A 14,455-nucleotide genomic window follows, 5' to 3' on the forward strand; every position below is an offset into this window, starting at 1 on the left:
GCTATTTCATCTCTTTAATATGTTCAAATGTGAAAGGGAACACTGAAGAACTAGAATATAATCTGGCCTAAAGTGTTCCAAAGAAGAACTACCCTTCTTAGGTGCCCTTGTATAATGTTAAAAGATTTTTTAATTTAAAGTAAATATAATCATAGATAAAAAGGAAAGAGGGAAAGTCCTGATAAATATTGAACCACAGAGAATGTCTCAGTTCTGCATTTAACCATTTATCTTCAATTAACTTAGAAGTTATTCTCATTATTATTTATACATGTAATACAATGTTTAATGAATGTTGAATGATATTTAGTTTTAATGTTCTATAATCCAGAACTTTCTTCAAATGGCACGATAGTGAGTTTAATTGTGTGAATCTAAAGTGAAAATAAATTTCCCCAATGAATGAAATAAAGTATTTCTGAAGTGTGACTTATTTCCCATTAAAGTTGCTAGCACTGAATAATTATTATAGGAAAAAATATTTCTGACATTTAACATTATTCTTATTCTCTTATTTTTATTTAAAATGCCAATGCTATCACGCAGTATTTAGATCTTTCTAACAAAAGTTATTTAATTGGACTGCCATTTTATTTTTTAATACACTTGTGAGCCAGCTGAGAAATTTCCAATTTGTTTTCCAGGGTGGGAAAATTCCCATAAGGTGGACGGCCCCAGAAGCTATTGCCTACAGAAAATTCTCCTCAGCAAGTGACGCGTGGAGCTATGGCATTGTCATGTGGGAGGTCATGTCCTATGGAGAGAGACCTTATTGGGAAATGTCTAACCAAGACGTAAGTGCCATCAATAGTTAAACTGCCATTTTGTGAGTATAAACACGTTAACACTGAGGAGTAAATATGTCTTTTGCCCTCACTCAGATTAGCCCTTCTCTTCCTGAGAGTTGTTCAGGGTCTGTGGCTGAGTTTAAGAAGCTAAGTAACCTTTCACTCTGAGCTGTACTGCATGTCACAGGGGCCAGCTGATGGGCTTTGTTGCATGATCCCTGATCCACATCTTACATTCGAGACTCCTACACACGTTGCTCCTACACACATGACTGTGCTAATGCAACGGTCTTGACCTACAAGTAACAAAAATAATGTTTACCTTTCATTTCTTCCTGAGGGCAATGTAATCCGCCACTGTAAAAAGCAAATTAATTTAAACTAAATAATACTTAGAAAAAAAAGAGCAAGTACTTTCAGGCAATGTATTATCAGTATGAAATTTGATATGATCCTTTTGAGATATATGACCCTTTATGCAATTTCTTTTGTTCCTGTTTTACCTGTAAAAATTACCTTGGTGATTAATAATATTATACAACAAGAAAGTCAACACACATGTGATTTCTATGACCTCCGAAGAGATAAAAACAGTAGTCAGGAAATATAAGTACCTGACAATGCCAATAAGTATACTGTTAGAACTGAAAATAGATTTTAATTTCACACTTTCTCATCTCAGAATTTGTGGACTTTGTCCACTCATTTACCTTCCTCAATGCTAATGGGAGCTCACCTCTAATGTGCTTCTGGATGTTCACAGTTAAAAAAAAAAAAAAAAGGCAATTTAATCATAGAAAACCCCTATACATACTCAGACTAAATCTATTTTCACATCTCTTTTTGTTGCTGTTGTTGTTTCTGTTTTTCCCAGTCATTTGCTTGGGCATTCCATCCATACCTCCTACCTCATTCATTATTCCATCCCAACCTCAAGTTGTCCAAGGATCTAAAGGACTTACTGAGTAACAAACACAGTTTTAATACCAGGAATGGAGAAGACTGGATTTGCTCACCATGGCGATTGTTTCTCCCTGCCAGACAGTGTGATTTTTGAAGCTGAGTCCTACTCAGTCTATGGGGACCTGTTGACTCTGGAGAATGCCGGTCTAGAAACCTACATGGCAGCAAGTTTGAGGTCACACACACTGTACAATCATTGCTCTCCAATGAGCATCATCGAAACACAGCCCATGTGGGTAGGTCCCGCAGTGCATCTGCCCTTAAGTATAGACTGTGCCCTAACCCGTGACCTCGGCTCAACTCCCAAAACTTAAAGACTTTTGGATGCAGGTTATCTACCAAGAGTCTACTATTCTTCAGGGAATTTTATTTGAAGGACCTCATTGCTCTTTTCTGCCACTGGGCCTTGTTTGGAGCAACTTGTGATCGCCAGTCCAGTTCTTCTTAAAACTGAATATCAGAAGCAGAAATTTGCCCCTTTAATCCTGAAAGGAACCAATTTTTTTTTAAAAAACCCATTATCCATGGTAATGGAAGCCCTGCATTCAGTCACCATAGTTCCTGCTCTGCTCTAAGCTCAAAATAATGCTTGCCTACTTATCCTACTTTCTCATGACTAAAATAGGCCACTCAAGCAAATCTCCAGAATAAAAAATCCTTTTCCCAGTGAGTAAGTCTCCACTGCACAGAAGAGCCCTCACTTCAAGTGCCATCTTTCATTAGTATCCCATTTAGTCCTTAACCAGTTCCCCCAGCAGACTTCAAATAAAAAATGCCCAATTCATAGGCTCCAAACACTACAAACAATATACCCTTACAGATAAAAAGTTCTCAGGCATTCACAGCTGACATATATTTGTTTGTGCATTATGTACAGTACTACCATACTAATATATTCATTTATTCATCTAAAAATATTTATTGGGTGCCTTCTCTGTTCTAGGAACTAGAAATAGAACAGATAAGAAATGTTATATCTGGAAGGGACCAAAAGATTATCTAGTCCAGCCCAAGTCCAACATACTTGTGAAATTGAGGTATACAAATGTGACATGATTCCCCTAGAATCATATAGCGAGCAATTTGATGGTGATCTTAGAGGACATGCTAATAACCTTCTAGAACAAGACATGGGCAAGGAAAAGAGAGGAGGAAATAACTGCTTCTTTTTTGGTTTGGTTTACAGTCCATGTAGCTCCCTATGTAGCCAGTGATGTCTAGTCTTCATGGAGCTCACCCTCCAGCAGAAGGAAGATAGACTGTAAACAAAGTCAGAAGTGAAAGACGTAGTATCATAACATGATAATCCCTGCTTTGGGGGAAAAGAACATAAAAAGAGAATAAAAAATGCAAAGGGTTTGATTTTGAATACATTATGTACAGTGCCAAATATGTTCATCAAAGTCATTTTTGTGTGGTCATAAAGTCATAATTAGTTATTCTTTGTAAACATTTATAAATAATCTTTCTTATAGTAGAATGAGATAAATAAATGTAAAGAGAAATTCCATTATTTTTCCTGCCTCTTGAATTGCCATCTTACCAGCTAGGGTACACTGTACTGCCAATTAAGTATCCATGGCTATCATTATGTGGACTATATTTCAACAATAAAAGCCCACTTAATTTTCAAAGTGCCTCAGCTTCATGACCAATAAATATAATAAAAGGACTGGGTTAGGTGATTTTTACTATCCCTTTTAACAATAATAAGCTATGATTTTTAACATCTCTGGAGAAATTATCATAGTTGTGTCGACAAGGGAATGATCCAGGTGGTTCTTTTCTGAAGTTCAGGACATTCCAGAATCTCTGCGGAGGTGACAAGAAGGAGACAGGACTTCCACAGAACAGAGTGGGTACATGTTTAACATACCACAGCACAAGCCAGATTTTTTGGAGAGCAGCCTCTGAGGGGAAAATGTCCAAATGTGTAATTTCCAACATAGACGACCATGTAAATCGTTCTTAATTGTTGCCTAGAGGGTTCCCAACTCTGTTGCCGACCCTTCCCTTCTCGGATCTTGCCTAACAGCTTACCCAGCCGTTCTGGCCATGGTTATTGATGATCTGTAGCCAAGATGACCATTTAGAGAATAATTCTGTCTATTAGACCTCATTTGGCCACAGAGACTATACCTGGAACCAGAAGAAGCTGTTGCAGCCAGTAATTGACTCCCAACATTAAGGTTATTCTCATTTGTTCAGGATTGCCAATGCCCGCAGCACAGGGCTGAGCCTGAGTGCTCCCTCCACCCAGAGCTTGAATGTTTTTTGAGGACCAGGTAGAAACTAAGCTGGAAATTTTCATCATCTCTGAGTGGTTACCAAAAAGTATTCAAGCAAGAATCTAAAAATAAGAGAACAAAAGCTTCTGGGTGTGAAAGGGATTCAAACTCTTGAGGTCCTCAGATCAATATAAAACCAGAGGAAAGTGGTAAGAGCTGAAATCTTTTATGTATCTTGTGACTATTTTTTGCTGCTGCTGTAAGGAGTTGAAATTCTGTGTAGCTTAACATATTGGAAGTCAGCATATCTGTGATGGATCCTGTAACCAGAATTTCTGTTTGGAAGCAGAAATAGCTTAATCAAAACTTTCCCAGCTGCTCCTCTCCAAATACCAGTTATTCCCTGTTTGTTCTACATTTCTCATTTATTTGGTCAAAGTATTGTCTTTTGTTTGCCAAGGTGCATTTTAAATAAGGAAAGTAATATTTTTGGACAATAAAAATCCAACTATGTTCTTTTTGAATATTTTATACTTTTACTACATTTTGTGAGTTTAAGCTGTGGGCTTAGTTAAATACAGAATGCTAACGTGTTTTATGATTTTAAATGAGTTCAGGAAATTTCAGAACGTTTTTATGAAATAGTCTCTCTATTCTGTAGACCATGGCATATTTTATTACAGTGAACAATTCTGAGTTTGTAGAATCTGTTTTAGTGAATAATATAATGAGTTTCCCACAGGTCAGTAGTATTGTACATTAGGGAAAGAAAATGAGAAAAGAGTAGACAAGATTAGACCATAAAAGAACTTACAAACATAACAGCAGGTGCCATCTGCTTAGCTAGTCAGCAGTTACTTATTAAACATGTGCCAGTCACTGGGCCAGGTATGCCTGTGGGGCGGGGATGGAAAAATAGAAACCCAGTCCCTGCTCTCAAGGAGGCCACTATGTAGGTGAGAAGGGGAACTTCTGATATTCCTGAGTCCTAGCCCTGCCCCCAAGAGAATGTGCATTCCTCAAGGGTAGTCCTCATGCCTTCTTTTTTCTTTTTTCTTTTTTTTTTTTTTCTTTTTAAGATAGAAACAACACTGTGAATGGAGCATAGTTATTTTTTTTCCTAATATATGTCAGAAAAAGCATGCAAACTCTATTATTCAGCATTCCTTTGATTATAAATGACAGAAACTCAACCCAAACTAACTTGAGTAAAAAGATTTTTAAACATTTCATTCATGAGACTAAGAAGGTTAGTGATGCTGCATCCCAGGGATCATGCAGGGTTTTTCGTGGTTCCCTAGATCTGTTGACCTCATTTTCTCCTACAGGGAATCATGCAGGGTTTTTAGTGGTTCCCTAGATCTGTTGACCTCATTTTCTCCTACAGCAAAGGTCCTCTTTGTTATACTCTTTATACTCCAAGGCTCAGCATTCCAGCTTGGCAACCTTGGCAGAATGAAACTTTTTCCTCTGTGAAAACTCATATATGACTCCCAGAGAAGACTCTAGTTGGCTCTGTCAGGGTCCTGCCCAACCCTGAACCCAAACCAGGCCAGGGAAGTAGACACTGTGATTGACCCAGCTAGCTTTATGTACCAGCCTGTGCCTTCATAGGCAGATGAGCACTGTGATTGGCAGTTTCGCCATAACCACAGGCAGTGAGGGGAGAGGTCCCCCAAAAGAAAGCAATTGTGTTGCCTGAGATATACTACTGTGTCCTTTTTTGGTATAAATTTTTTTTTTCAAGAGCAACTTTATTTACTGCAGTATCAAAACATTAACATCGTGCACCACCTTATTCTAGTGAGGCCTCTGGTATATCGGCAAGATCATGAGAGCTTTGGAGCAAGGTTTCTCAGCCTCAGAACTATTGGCATACCACATGTTGGGCTGAGTAATTCTTGGTTGTGGGGGGCTGCCTTGTACATTGTAGGGTGTTTTGAAGCATCCCCAGCCTTTACTTTACCCCTGAGATATCAGTACCGTCTTCCCAGACATGACAACCAAAAATGGCCCCAGACATTGGCCAGTCAGAGATGGGGTACAAAAATCACTGCCAGTGAAAAGCCACTGCTTTAAGGCTAGAAAGAGCTGGGTTCAAATCCCAGCTCCACAATTCACTGGCTGTGTTATCTTAGGCAAGTTGTTTAAGCTTTCTGAGATGCTATCCATAACAGGATTCAGAATACTCAACTGCAGGACTAGATAGTATATGTAAAACACCTGGTACCTAGAAGGTGTGTAATTTCAAGTGTAATAATCATAGTTTCCATTTTCTGAGCCAAGTATTTTAGATTATTAGCTCATTTAATCTTCAAAATAATTATCTAAAATAAATACTATTATTACTACCATTTCTAGGTAAGAGCACTGAGGCTTTCCAGAAAATTTAAATAACTTACTCAAGGTTACTAGCTAGTTAATAGTAGAACTAAAGGTCAAGCCCCTTGGTTACTCCAAAGTACATGCTTTTACCCTCTAAGTTATACTGTAGAAGTCTAATATTCAAAGGAATCTCTATACTACAGAGGTTCTATATAATGAAATGAAAGCATCTTTAATTATGTATGCCAATCTGTCACAAGAGAAGTGTTTTTGTTTTCTATTAGCAAAAGAATGCAGATTGACTTGCTGTTGTTTGGAGCGACAAATCTTTTTTGTAATGTTCTGTGTCTGAATATTAAAAATTTATAAAATGTAACAAATTTATTACATTTCTCAAAAGCATATACAGCAGTAAGTTAAAATCAAATTCTAATGATGGAAAAATTAAGCCTACTACCAGAAACATGTCATAGACATGTTGAAGGTGTACAGTTCCTTGCTGTTTCCTAGCTTTCTTTCTTTTTTTTTTAAAAGGCATTGCTGGGTTATTTTTTATGTTATTTTCATCCAAGTTCAAGTAATTGTTGTTTATTATACAATGGAAGTACAATGTAATGCTAGGAACTATGCAAGTTCCAAAGATGACTCCAAGGGCACCGCGGTTCTTCCAACACTTACACTGTATAATGTGCTTAACAGAAGAAAATGGAAGCAAAACATGAACAGTAGGCAACATTAAATAACCAAATCCCCACAGAGTTAATATGTAGGAAAAAAACTAATACCACATAAATGAAAGGCTACTTGGCTTGATCTTATGATCTAAACACAAAACCAGAGTCTTGGGTTTTGTTTTGTTTTGTTTTGTTTTTTCCTTGACATGATGCTGTTTAAAAACAAAACGAAACAACATAGACAAAAACAAACAAACACACACACACACACACACACACACACACACAAACTTGAAGCAATTTGAAACCCAAATGTCTCATGGGTATGGTTTCATTTAGGCATATGCTACTAAGTTAGTTCATTTTTCCAAAAAAAGAGCCAGTATTAGAGAACATCTTGTTTGACACTTACTAGGAAACATAATGCTGCCTCAGTCTTTCTGAGGGGGCTATGCTCCTTAGTTTTCGAAAGCTTTTATAGAATAGTAAGTTTTGTTTTAGATTGCTTTCTGAAGCTTACATGAAGAAAAAAATTAGAGTTTATCTTCAGGGTTTTCTTTTTATAGGTCATGCAGTTGAAAAGAACCTTTTGACCTTATTGGAATTGATTTCTTTTTTCAAAAATTTATAAAGGAAGAAAATAACCTTTTACCCTATTTCTTGTTTGTCCTCATAATTCTATAACCTTTACAATTATAGGTCAGTATTTCAGCCAAGAATAGTGGATGGGTAGAATCCACTTACCTAGAAATGCAGTATGATTTTATGACTCAGAGAGTCCAGTCATTTCCAATTTTTGTCTCTGATTAGATTTTCCAAACTCTTCTTTATTATGTAATGGTCTTTGTGTAATGATCTGTGTAAGAAAGATACAGGAAATTGCTAAAGGCCCATTCCCATTATTTCAACCTTTCCATATTACTGAGGGAATTTTTGCATTTATTTGAATATGTACTATACCAAGGCAATTGCCAAAATGGCCTTCCTTTGCACAATTTTTCAAGAACTGCTACTATCAGTATGTAGGCAATAGCAGCATTTTAATTAAATATATACTAATTATACTAGCATGATGCATGTCTGCTAGAGTCAAGAGTGATAGAGAATATTATGAAAGGCAATCAATCACCATTGTAAATAATTCAGATGGTAAAGTTCCAAGTAGTGGAAACCAATAACCAATATGCTACTACCACAGGGTAATTTTCAAGGGAAACTTTTTTGTAACTAAGTGACCACAAAGCTAGAAAATGTATACATGCCAGTAATGTTTTCATAAAAAATTAATTATACCTTTGATATATTTACATATCGAAATATTTTTACATTCTTTAGCTCTTAAAATTTTTATTCCATCTTTTGCTCTCTTTGGAGCATTTACAAAGAGGACATTTTAAGAGCCCCCTTTTCTTTATACTCATAAAGTTGATTTCCATATGTCTTATCTAGCCAGGACAGTCTCTAGCCCTGTCTAGGGTTTGGTCTCTCTGCATTTGGAATTCTGTGGGAAAGGAAGTCCTAGTCTGTGAAGGCCAAATCTAGACCTGGAGGTTACAGAACCTCAGATTGTAGAGAGGTTACCAAAGGCCCTACAGATAAAGACCTCAGTTTCAGGGACTCCAGCTTTTTGAGCTAAACGGTAAAATTGCAGGCATTGAATCCAGTTGTCTTTTCTTCGTTAATGAGGACATAGAGGCCTGCCCAACAGTTTAGCACTTCGATGCAGTTCAGGGGATTGCTTTGCTAATGCTCTTTGCATGACTTACAAACTGAAACATCATTACATAATGTTAGTTATTTGTCACAACAGGTGTGACTTTCAACCATTAGGGGTAAACAATTCTCCAAATGGCAAATCTTACCAAGAACCTTTAACCTCTGAGAGTCCTACACTTCATATTGTTCCTCATTGTGTCCACTCATTCAACAGTCTCAAAGGTGGTAACCTCCTATAGACAACCACTCTTCATTTTAAAAAGGTCCTTGATATTCTATAGTGAGTTCCAAAAAGTGAGGTTTGGGAACTGCCCTAAATGTAGACTTTCAAGGAATTTGTTATCTTAAACTTGAAAAGGAAATCTTGAGCTTCCATGCCCTAATGATCTACAAATTACAAATGAGCCTCTGAAAAAATGTTTTCTGTCTGTACCTTATTTTTTTCACTACCTTGTATCCTTTTTTCTTATCAGACACTGAATTTCATTTGGGTCTTGATTGCCTTTCACTGAATTTTAAATCCTGGATGTGAAAAAATATCGAGTAAGAAAATCAGTATAAAATTATAAATGCTATTTACTTATAACTACGTCTTTCCTTCCTTCTTTTCCCCTCTCCCATGTAGACATAATCTTTATGTTGCATATCAGGAAAAGAGATTACCAGTGTTTTCAGCATTATTGTATTAAATATCAAATATCCTAATAAATATAAGTAATCATTACCCCAAAAAGGAAGTATATATTGGTACCCTTTGCCTCACTATCTTCTTTCTACCTAAGACTATAGGTTTTCCACAAAGCCATGATGAATATTTAGAGGGAAGATAAGAATAAAATCATTTCACATTCCATTTACTAATGTACATTTCGGTAGACTAAAATTTTGAGACAGTTTCTTTTAAAAGAAAGTATGAATAACTAAAGTCAATGTGCTTCTTTTTGGAGATACTTAGCAGCCTTATAACATAAAAATGTGATTCCCTGCACAACCCAAGCAGTCCTTGTTCAATGGTATTGTTCAGGGATGTCTTAACGTCTTCATATTGACTGTCTACTTGTTTTCCTGGCTTAATAAAAGGTGCACATTGCCTGCTTTGATTCAGAAACTGTCAACACAATTGGAAAACTCATCAGATTCAGCAAGAGCAGAACAGTCTGCTACGTGCCCCAACTGAGCCTTATGTTGATTCTAGGCTGCTAAAAATTGCGGTGTCAATGACAAGGAACCAGTACGGTCTATTTGGAACAACCAGCCAGGTTTTAGATAATAAATTCTGACAGAATCTAATTCCTTCTACCTCTGCATGGAAATTATTACTGCAGTCATTTTCATATTTTTTTCACTTTATTTTAATTTTCTTCTTGCATTTTTAAATAAGGGTTTAACCTTGTATAACTTTTCTCCAAAGGATGACAGCCTACACCTATCACAAACTGTTACAAAATTCTCTGTAGTTAATTATCACCCCTTCATATCCTAAAACAACAAACCTCAATTAGTCTTTTAGACAAAGTATCCCATATGCTTCTAGCCCCTCATGAGCCCTTAACTAAGGAATCAGAAAATACCTATAAAACAAAGCTGCTCACCAAAGACATGTTTATGAAGATAAAGGTTAATATAGGTTTTCTCAAGCTGCCCATAAAATATAGCTTTCATAGATCACATATGTGACCACTGAAGCTCTATTTTTTTACTTGACAAGGCATTGTGCTAGATGCTGGGAACCTATGGGCAAAAGAAACAGTTGCTGCCCTTGAGGGGCCCAGCTCTCCCAGCTGAAAGAGCACAAGTGTTTTGGAATGGCCAGAGCAAAGGCCTGGACACAGACAAAGGTGAGGACTAAGAGCCAGGCTCAAGGCAAGCAGCCACAGAATTTCAGACGTGGGAGAAATGGGATCACAGTACCACCTCAGGATTGCTTCCGCTGCACTGTGGGAGATGAGTGGAGAAGGGAAAGGAAGAGGAGTGGACTCGTTAGGAGGCTGTTAGCAAACTAGGAAAGAAATCATTTGGAGGGAGAATTCAAAATGGAGCGGATTTAAAATATATGAAGGTAGTAGCATTAGCATGAATTCAGGTGCTTTTGAGCATCAGGGAAGAGACAGTCCCAAATGACTCCTTGATCTCTGTGTCGAGTCACTGAAGAACAGTGGTACTCTTTGCAAAGGACAGGAATCCCAAAGGAGGAATGGGATGAGTTTTTGTTTGTTTGTTTGTTTGTTTGTTTTTAAAGATTTTGTTTATTTATTTATTTGACAGACAGAGATCACAAGTAGGCAGAGAGGCAGGCAGAGAGAGAGGAGGAAGCAGGCTCCCTGCCGAACAGAGAGCCCGATGTGGGGCTCGATCCCAGGACTCTGGGATCATAACCTGAGCCAAAGGCAGAGGCTTTAACCCACTGAGCCACCCAGGCACCCCTGGGATGAGTTTTGAACAAAATAAATCTAAGGTGCCTGCTTGACAACCTCATAAAGATCTACTGAAAGTGATAGATTTAAAAAACCCACAGAGAAGGCAGAGCATGAGCTGCGGCTGTGGCCAGCACATGCAGGTAGGTGGGGCAGCATGGAGTGCACAGAACGGGGAGAGAGGCTCAGGATTTAATTCTGGCACAAAGTCAGGGATCTGGCTCAAGGCTCAGGACAGATGTTCTCTACCACTACCACGATCCAGAGGCTATCAAGATGATAATACCAGTTCTTTTTTCAGGGAATTATTAGCTATGCAATACTGACCCAATCTATGTATCAGTTTGAGCTTCAGCTTTCTTACCTATAAAATATGCATAACCATACTTACATAATAAGGTAATCCAAGACCTAAATAAAGCGAGCTAAGCCAGAGTGTGGCACATAATAAGCTCTCAAAGTTAATATGTTATTTGAATCTGAAACCAGAAAGCTCAGAGGAAATTGAACTCATCATCACTCCGGCCCCAAAATTGTTTCTTCTCCTGTGGTCTCTGTCTTTATCAGGATACCAACCCAAAAACCTGTCCTGCCACGTCTAACCTTAACCCTATCCTGTGTTCCTGTCCAATCGCCCACTTCCTGTATGCCACAGTCGTTGCCTCCACTAAGGCCTCCACTAAGGCCATCTCTTGCCTGGATCACTGCAAACCTCCTTCCTGATCTCCCATTCCTCCCAGTGTGCTCTCCACACTGAAGCCAGCGTGAGCTTCCCAAAAGCAAATCTAATGTCATTTACTTGCTAAAACCCTTTTCCCTTTGCAAAAAGTCACTCGTAGCATACAAAACCATTCATGACCCTAAGAACTATTATTTTTACTTAACCTCCCAACCTCAAATCATGCCATCCCTCTCTTTGAAGTCTCTATTCTAGCTGCACAAATCTGCTTTCATTCCCTGAGCAGGTCCCATAGTCTACCTTCAACCTATCCAGTTGACCCTGCTACCTTCTACACTTCCCGTAAGATCCAGCTCACCTCCTCTGAGAACCACGGCTAGGTTAGGCAGTTCTTCACATGCTCCCATAAACTCCCTGTTCTACTTGGCACTTACTGTATTCAAATTCCCCAGTCTTCTTGACTAGATTATATGTTTCCTAAAGACAGATATTTCTTACCCATTTGTTACCTCTTATACATAGCATGCTCAATAGTACATGTTAAATGGTTAATATATATCTCTTAGGATGAATAAATTTAAAAATTCTTTAGGAAGTTGTCTTTTAACCTTTTTTGTGAATCACATTGCTTAAATCTCTTCCTTTGGCTCCCTTGAAGCCAGGACTTTTAAGGGTACAATCTTGCACAAGTTAAACCTCTATTTACATTCCTTTTCTGTAAGGTAGGGAAAGTGATAGTACCTACCTCACAGGTTTTTATGAGGACTGAAAGAGTTGATACATGTAAATCATTTAGAACTGGTACCTGGAAGTATCCGAAAGCTCTCATTAACAGCTGTTATTGTCAGGGTTGTTATTGTTGTTACTATTATCCTACAAGGACCCTTTATGTATGACAATTGACATGATACTGGGCTCCACAAATTTTACAAAGTCACAAGTTAAAGAATTAAGGGAATGTAAAAGTCAGAGTTCAACCAGAAGAAAAGGCCACTGTCCCCACAGAAAAGCATCCTGGGGCCAGCAACATTGCTGAACTCATTATTGGTAAAGGTTCCAGACAAGGGTCCACACTCTTTTACAGACAATTATGAGAGCAATTTGTCAAAAGAGACTATGAGCAACCCACTTGGCACTAAGCAGTCTGCACTGGACATTAATTATTTACCACAGTTGTCTAGGAAAGTCAGCAAAGGACCATGAAGACACTGAGAAATAGTAACCCCTCTAGACAGGAGGAAGAAGCCACCAGTCTCACAGAAAGCTGAGTTTGAGTCCAGTCCTTCTCTCCTGGGGAACAGCAAACCCTGGTCTCACTGGCTCATTGTCCAAGAAAACCAAAGTGAGATCATGAGATCACTTGGAGAATGCAGCGCGATGCACCAATTTTTGATCAACATGTCCTTCCTTTGGAGGGGATTCCAAATGCTGCCATGCTCATACTTTGAATGCCTCTTGGATAGTTTAAAACTTCAGGTTTTCTAAGAATTTGCTGCTCTATCAAAATACATTCAAAAATTTCTTCTAATAGCTTTTATTTTGTTCCCTAATATTTATTAATGTGTTAGACATCATACTAATTGATAAGAATGTAAAATCTATAGGCATAATTCCTGCTTTCAAGTATGTATAGCCCTAGTGGAAAAGCAGATGAATAGTTACAATGCAATGTAATAGATGCAATAATAGAAATGTGTACAAGACTCAGAAGCATTCAGAAATCACTCTCTTCAGGCTAAGATAACATTTTACAAACTATGAAGTAAATACATGTTTGATTTACACAGAATATAAAGTTGAGATCCAAATAAAAACAATGAAGTCAAATGCTATGACAAAATGTAACATGGAAATCATTCCTATGATCCTGTTAATTGATATAAAATTGGAAAGGAAGATTTATAGTGAGAACTAAAAAGCATTTCTGGGGAGTGGTCAGAGAAAAAAGTTTGGAAGCTAATGGAACTCAGTTTAAATGATAGCTCTGCCACCTATGCTGTGTGAATTTGGGCAATTTTCCTAATCTCTCTAGGTCTAAATTTTTTCACTTAAGAGTAGGACAATAAAGGGCACCTTGGAAGCTCTGTCCATTAAGTATCCAACTCTTGATCTCAGCTTGATCTTGATCTCAGAGTCATGAGTTCAAGTTCCACATTGGGCTCCAATTTTTTAAAAAAATAATAGCAATAATAACAACTATTGAATTGAGTTATTTTACACAGTGAAGAAAAAGATGCAAATCATGTAGCGCCTGATAGATACTCAATAAGCAGCTAATATTTTTTTTTCTCAAAATATAACCTCACTTATCATCTATTTCATTCTATGCACTTATAATTAGGTAACTGGGGTAAATCAACTACAGTGCTCTCCTAGAGTGGGATTTTAAAGTCTTTTTATAATCGAATTCTGTCCTATTTTTCTTAGCTACTTTTCAGAACTATCCACAGTAGTTTTGAGGCTATACAAGCATTTTACACATATCTTATTTTACTAAAATGTGTCACAAAAGGTCTTAAAATCCAAGCTTAGTTGATAACAAACATAATCAGAAAACAGATAAGAAAAAAATCTTGTTCAATAATGGTATAAAATGAATACAAAAATGCTAGTGTCATGACAGGTTAAAGTATTCTGGTCACAAAGACACTGATGGGATTATAAGAAA

General features: G+C 37.5%; 1 protein-coding gene across 2 annotated transcripts in view; it reads left to right on the plus strand.

The window, feature by feature from the left end:
- LOC309844750 (ephrin type-A receptor 6) overlaps positions 1–14,455 on the plus strand; it is a 519,889-nt gene that overhangs the window by 478,910 nt on the left and 26,524 nt on the right. For both annotated transcript variants that reach the window (XM_082691954.1, XM_082691955.1), the window contains one exon: positions 645–794. In XM_082691954.1, the coding sequence (XP_082548080.1) occupies positions 645–794 (150 nt within the window). The remainder of the gene's footprint in view (positions 1–644; positions 795–14,455) is intronic.

This window comes from Mustela nivalis, assembly GCF_964662115.1.
Source record: "Mustela nivalis genome assembly, chromosome: 1".
Taxonomy (NCBI): Eukaryota; Metazoa; Chordata; class Mammalia; order Carnivora; family Mustelidae; genus Mustela; species Mustela nivalis.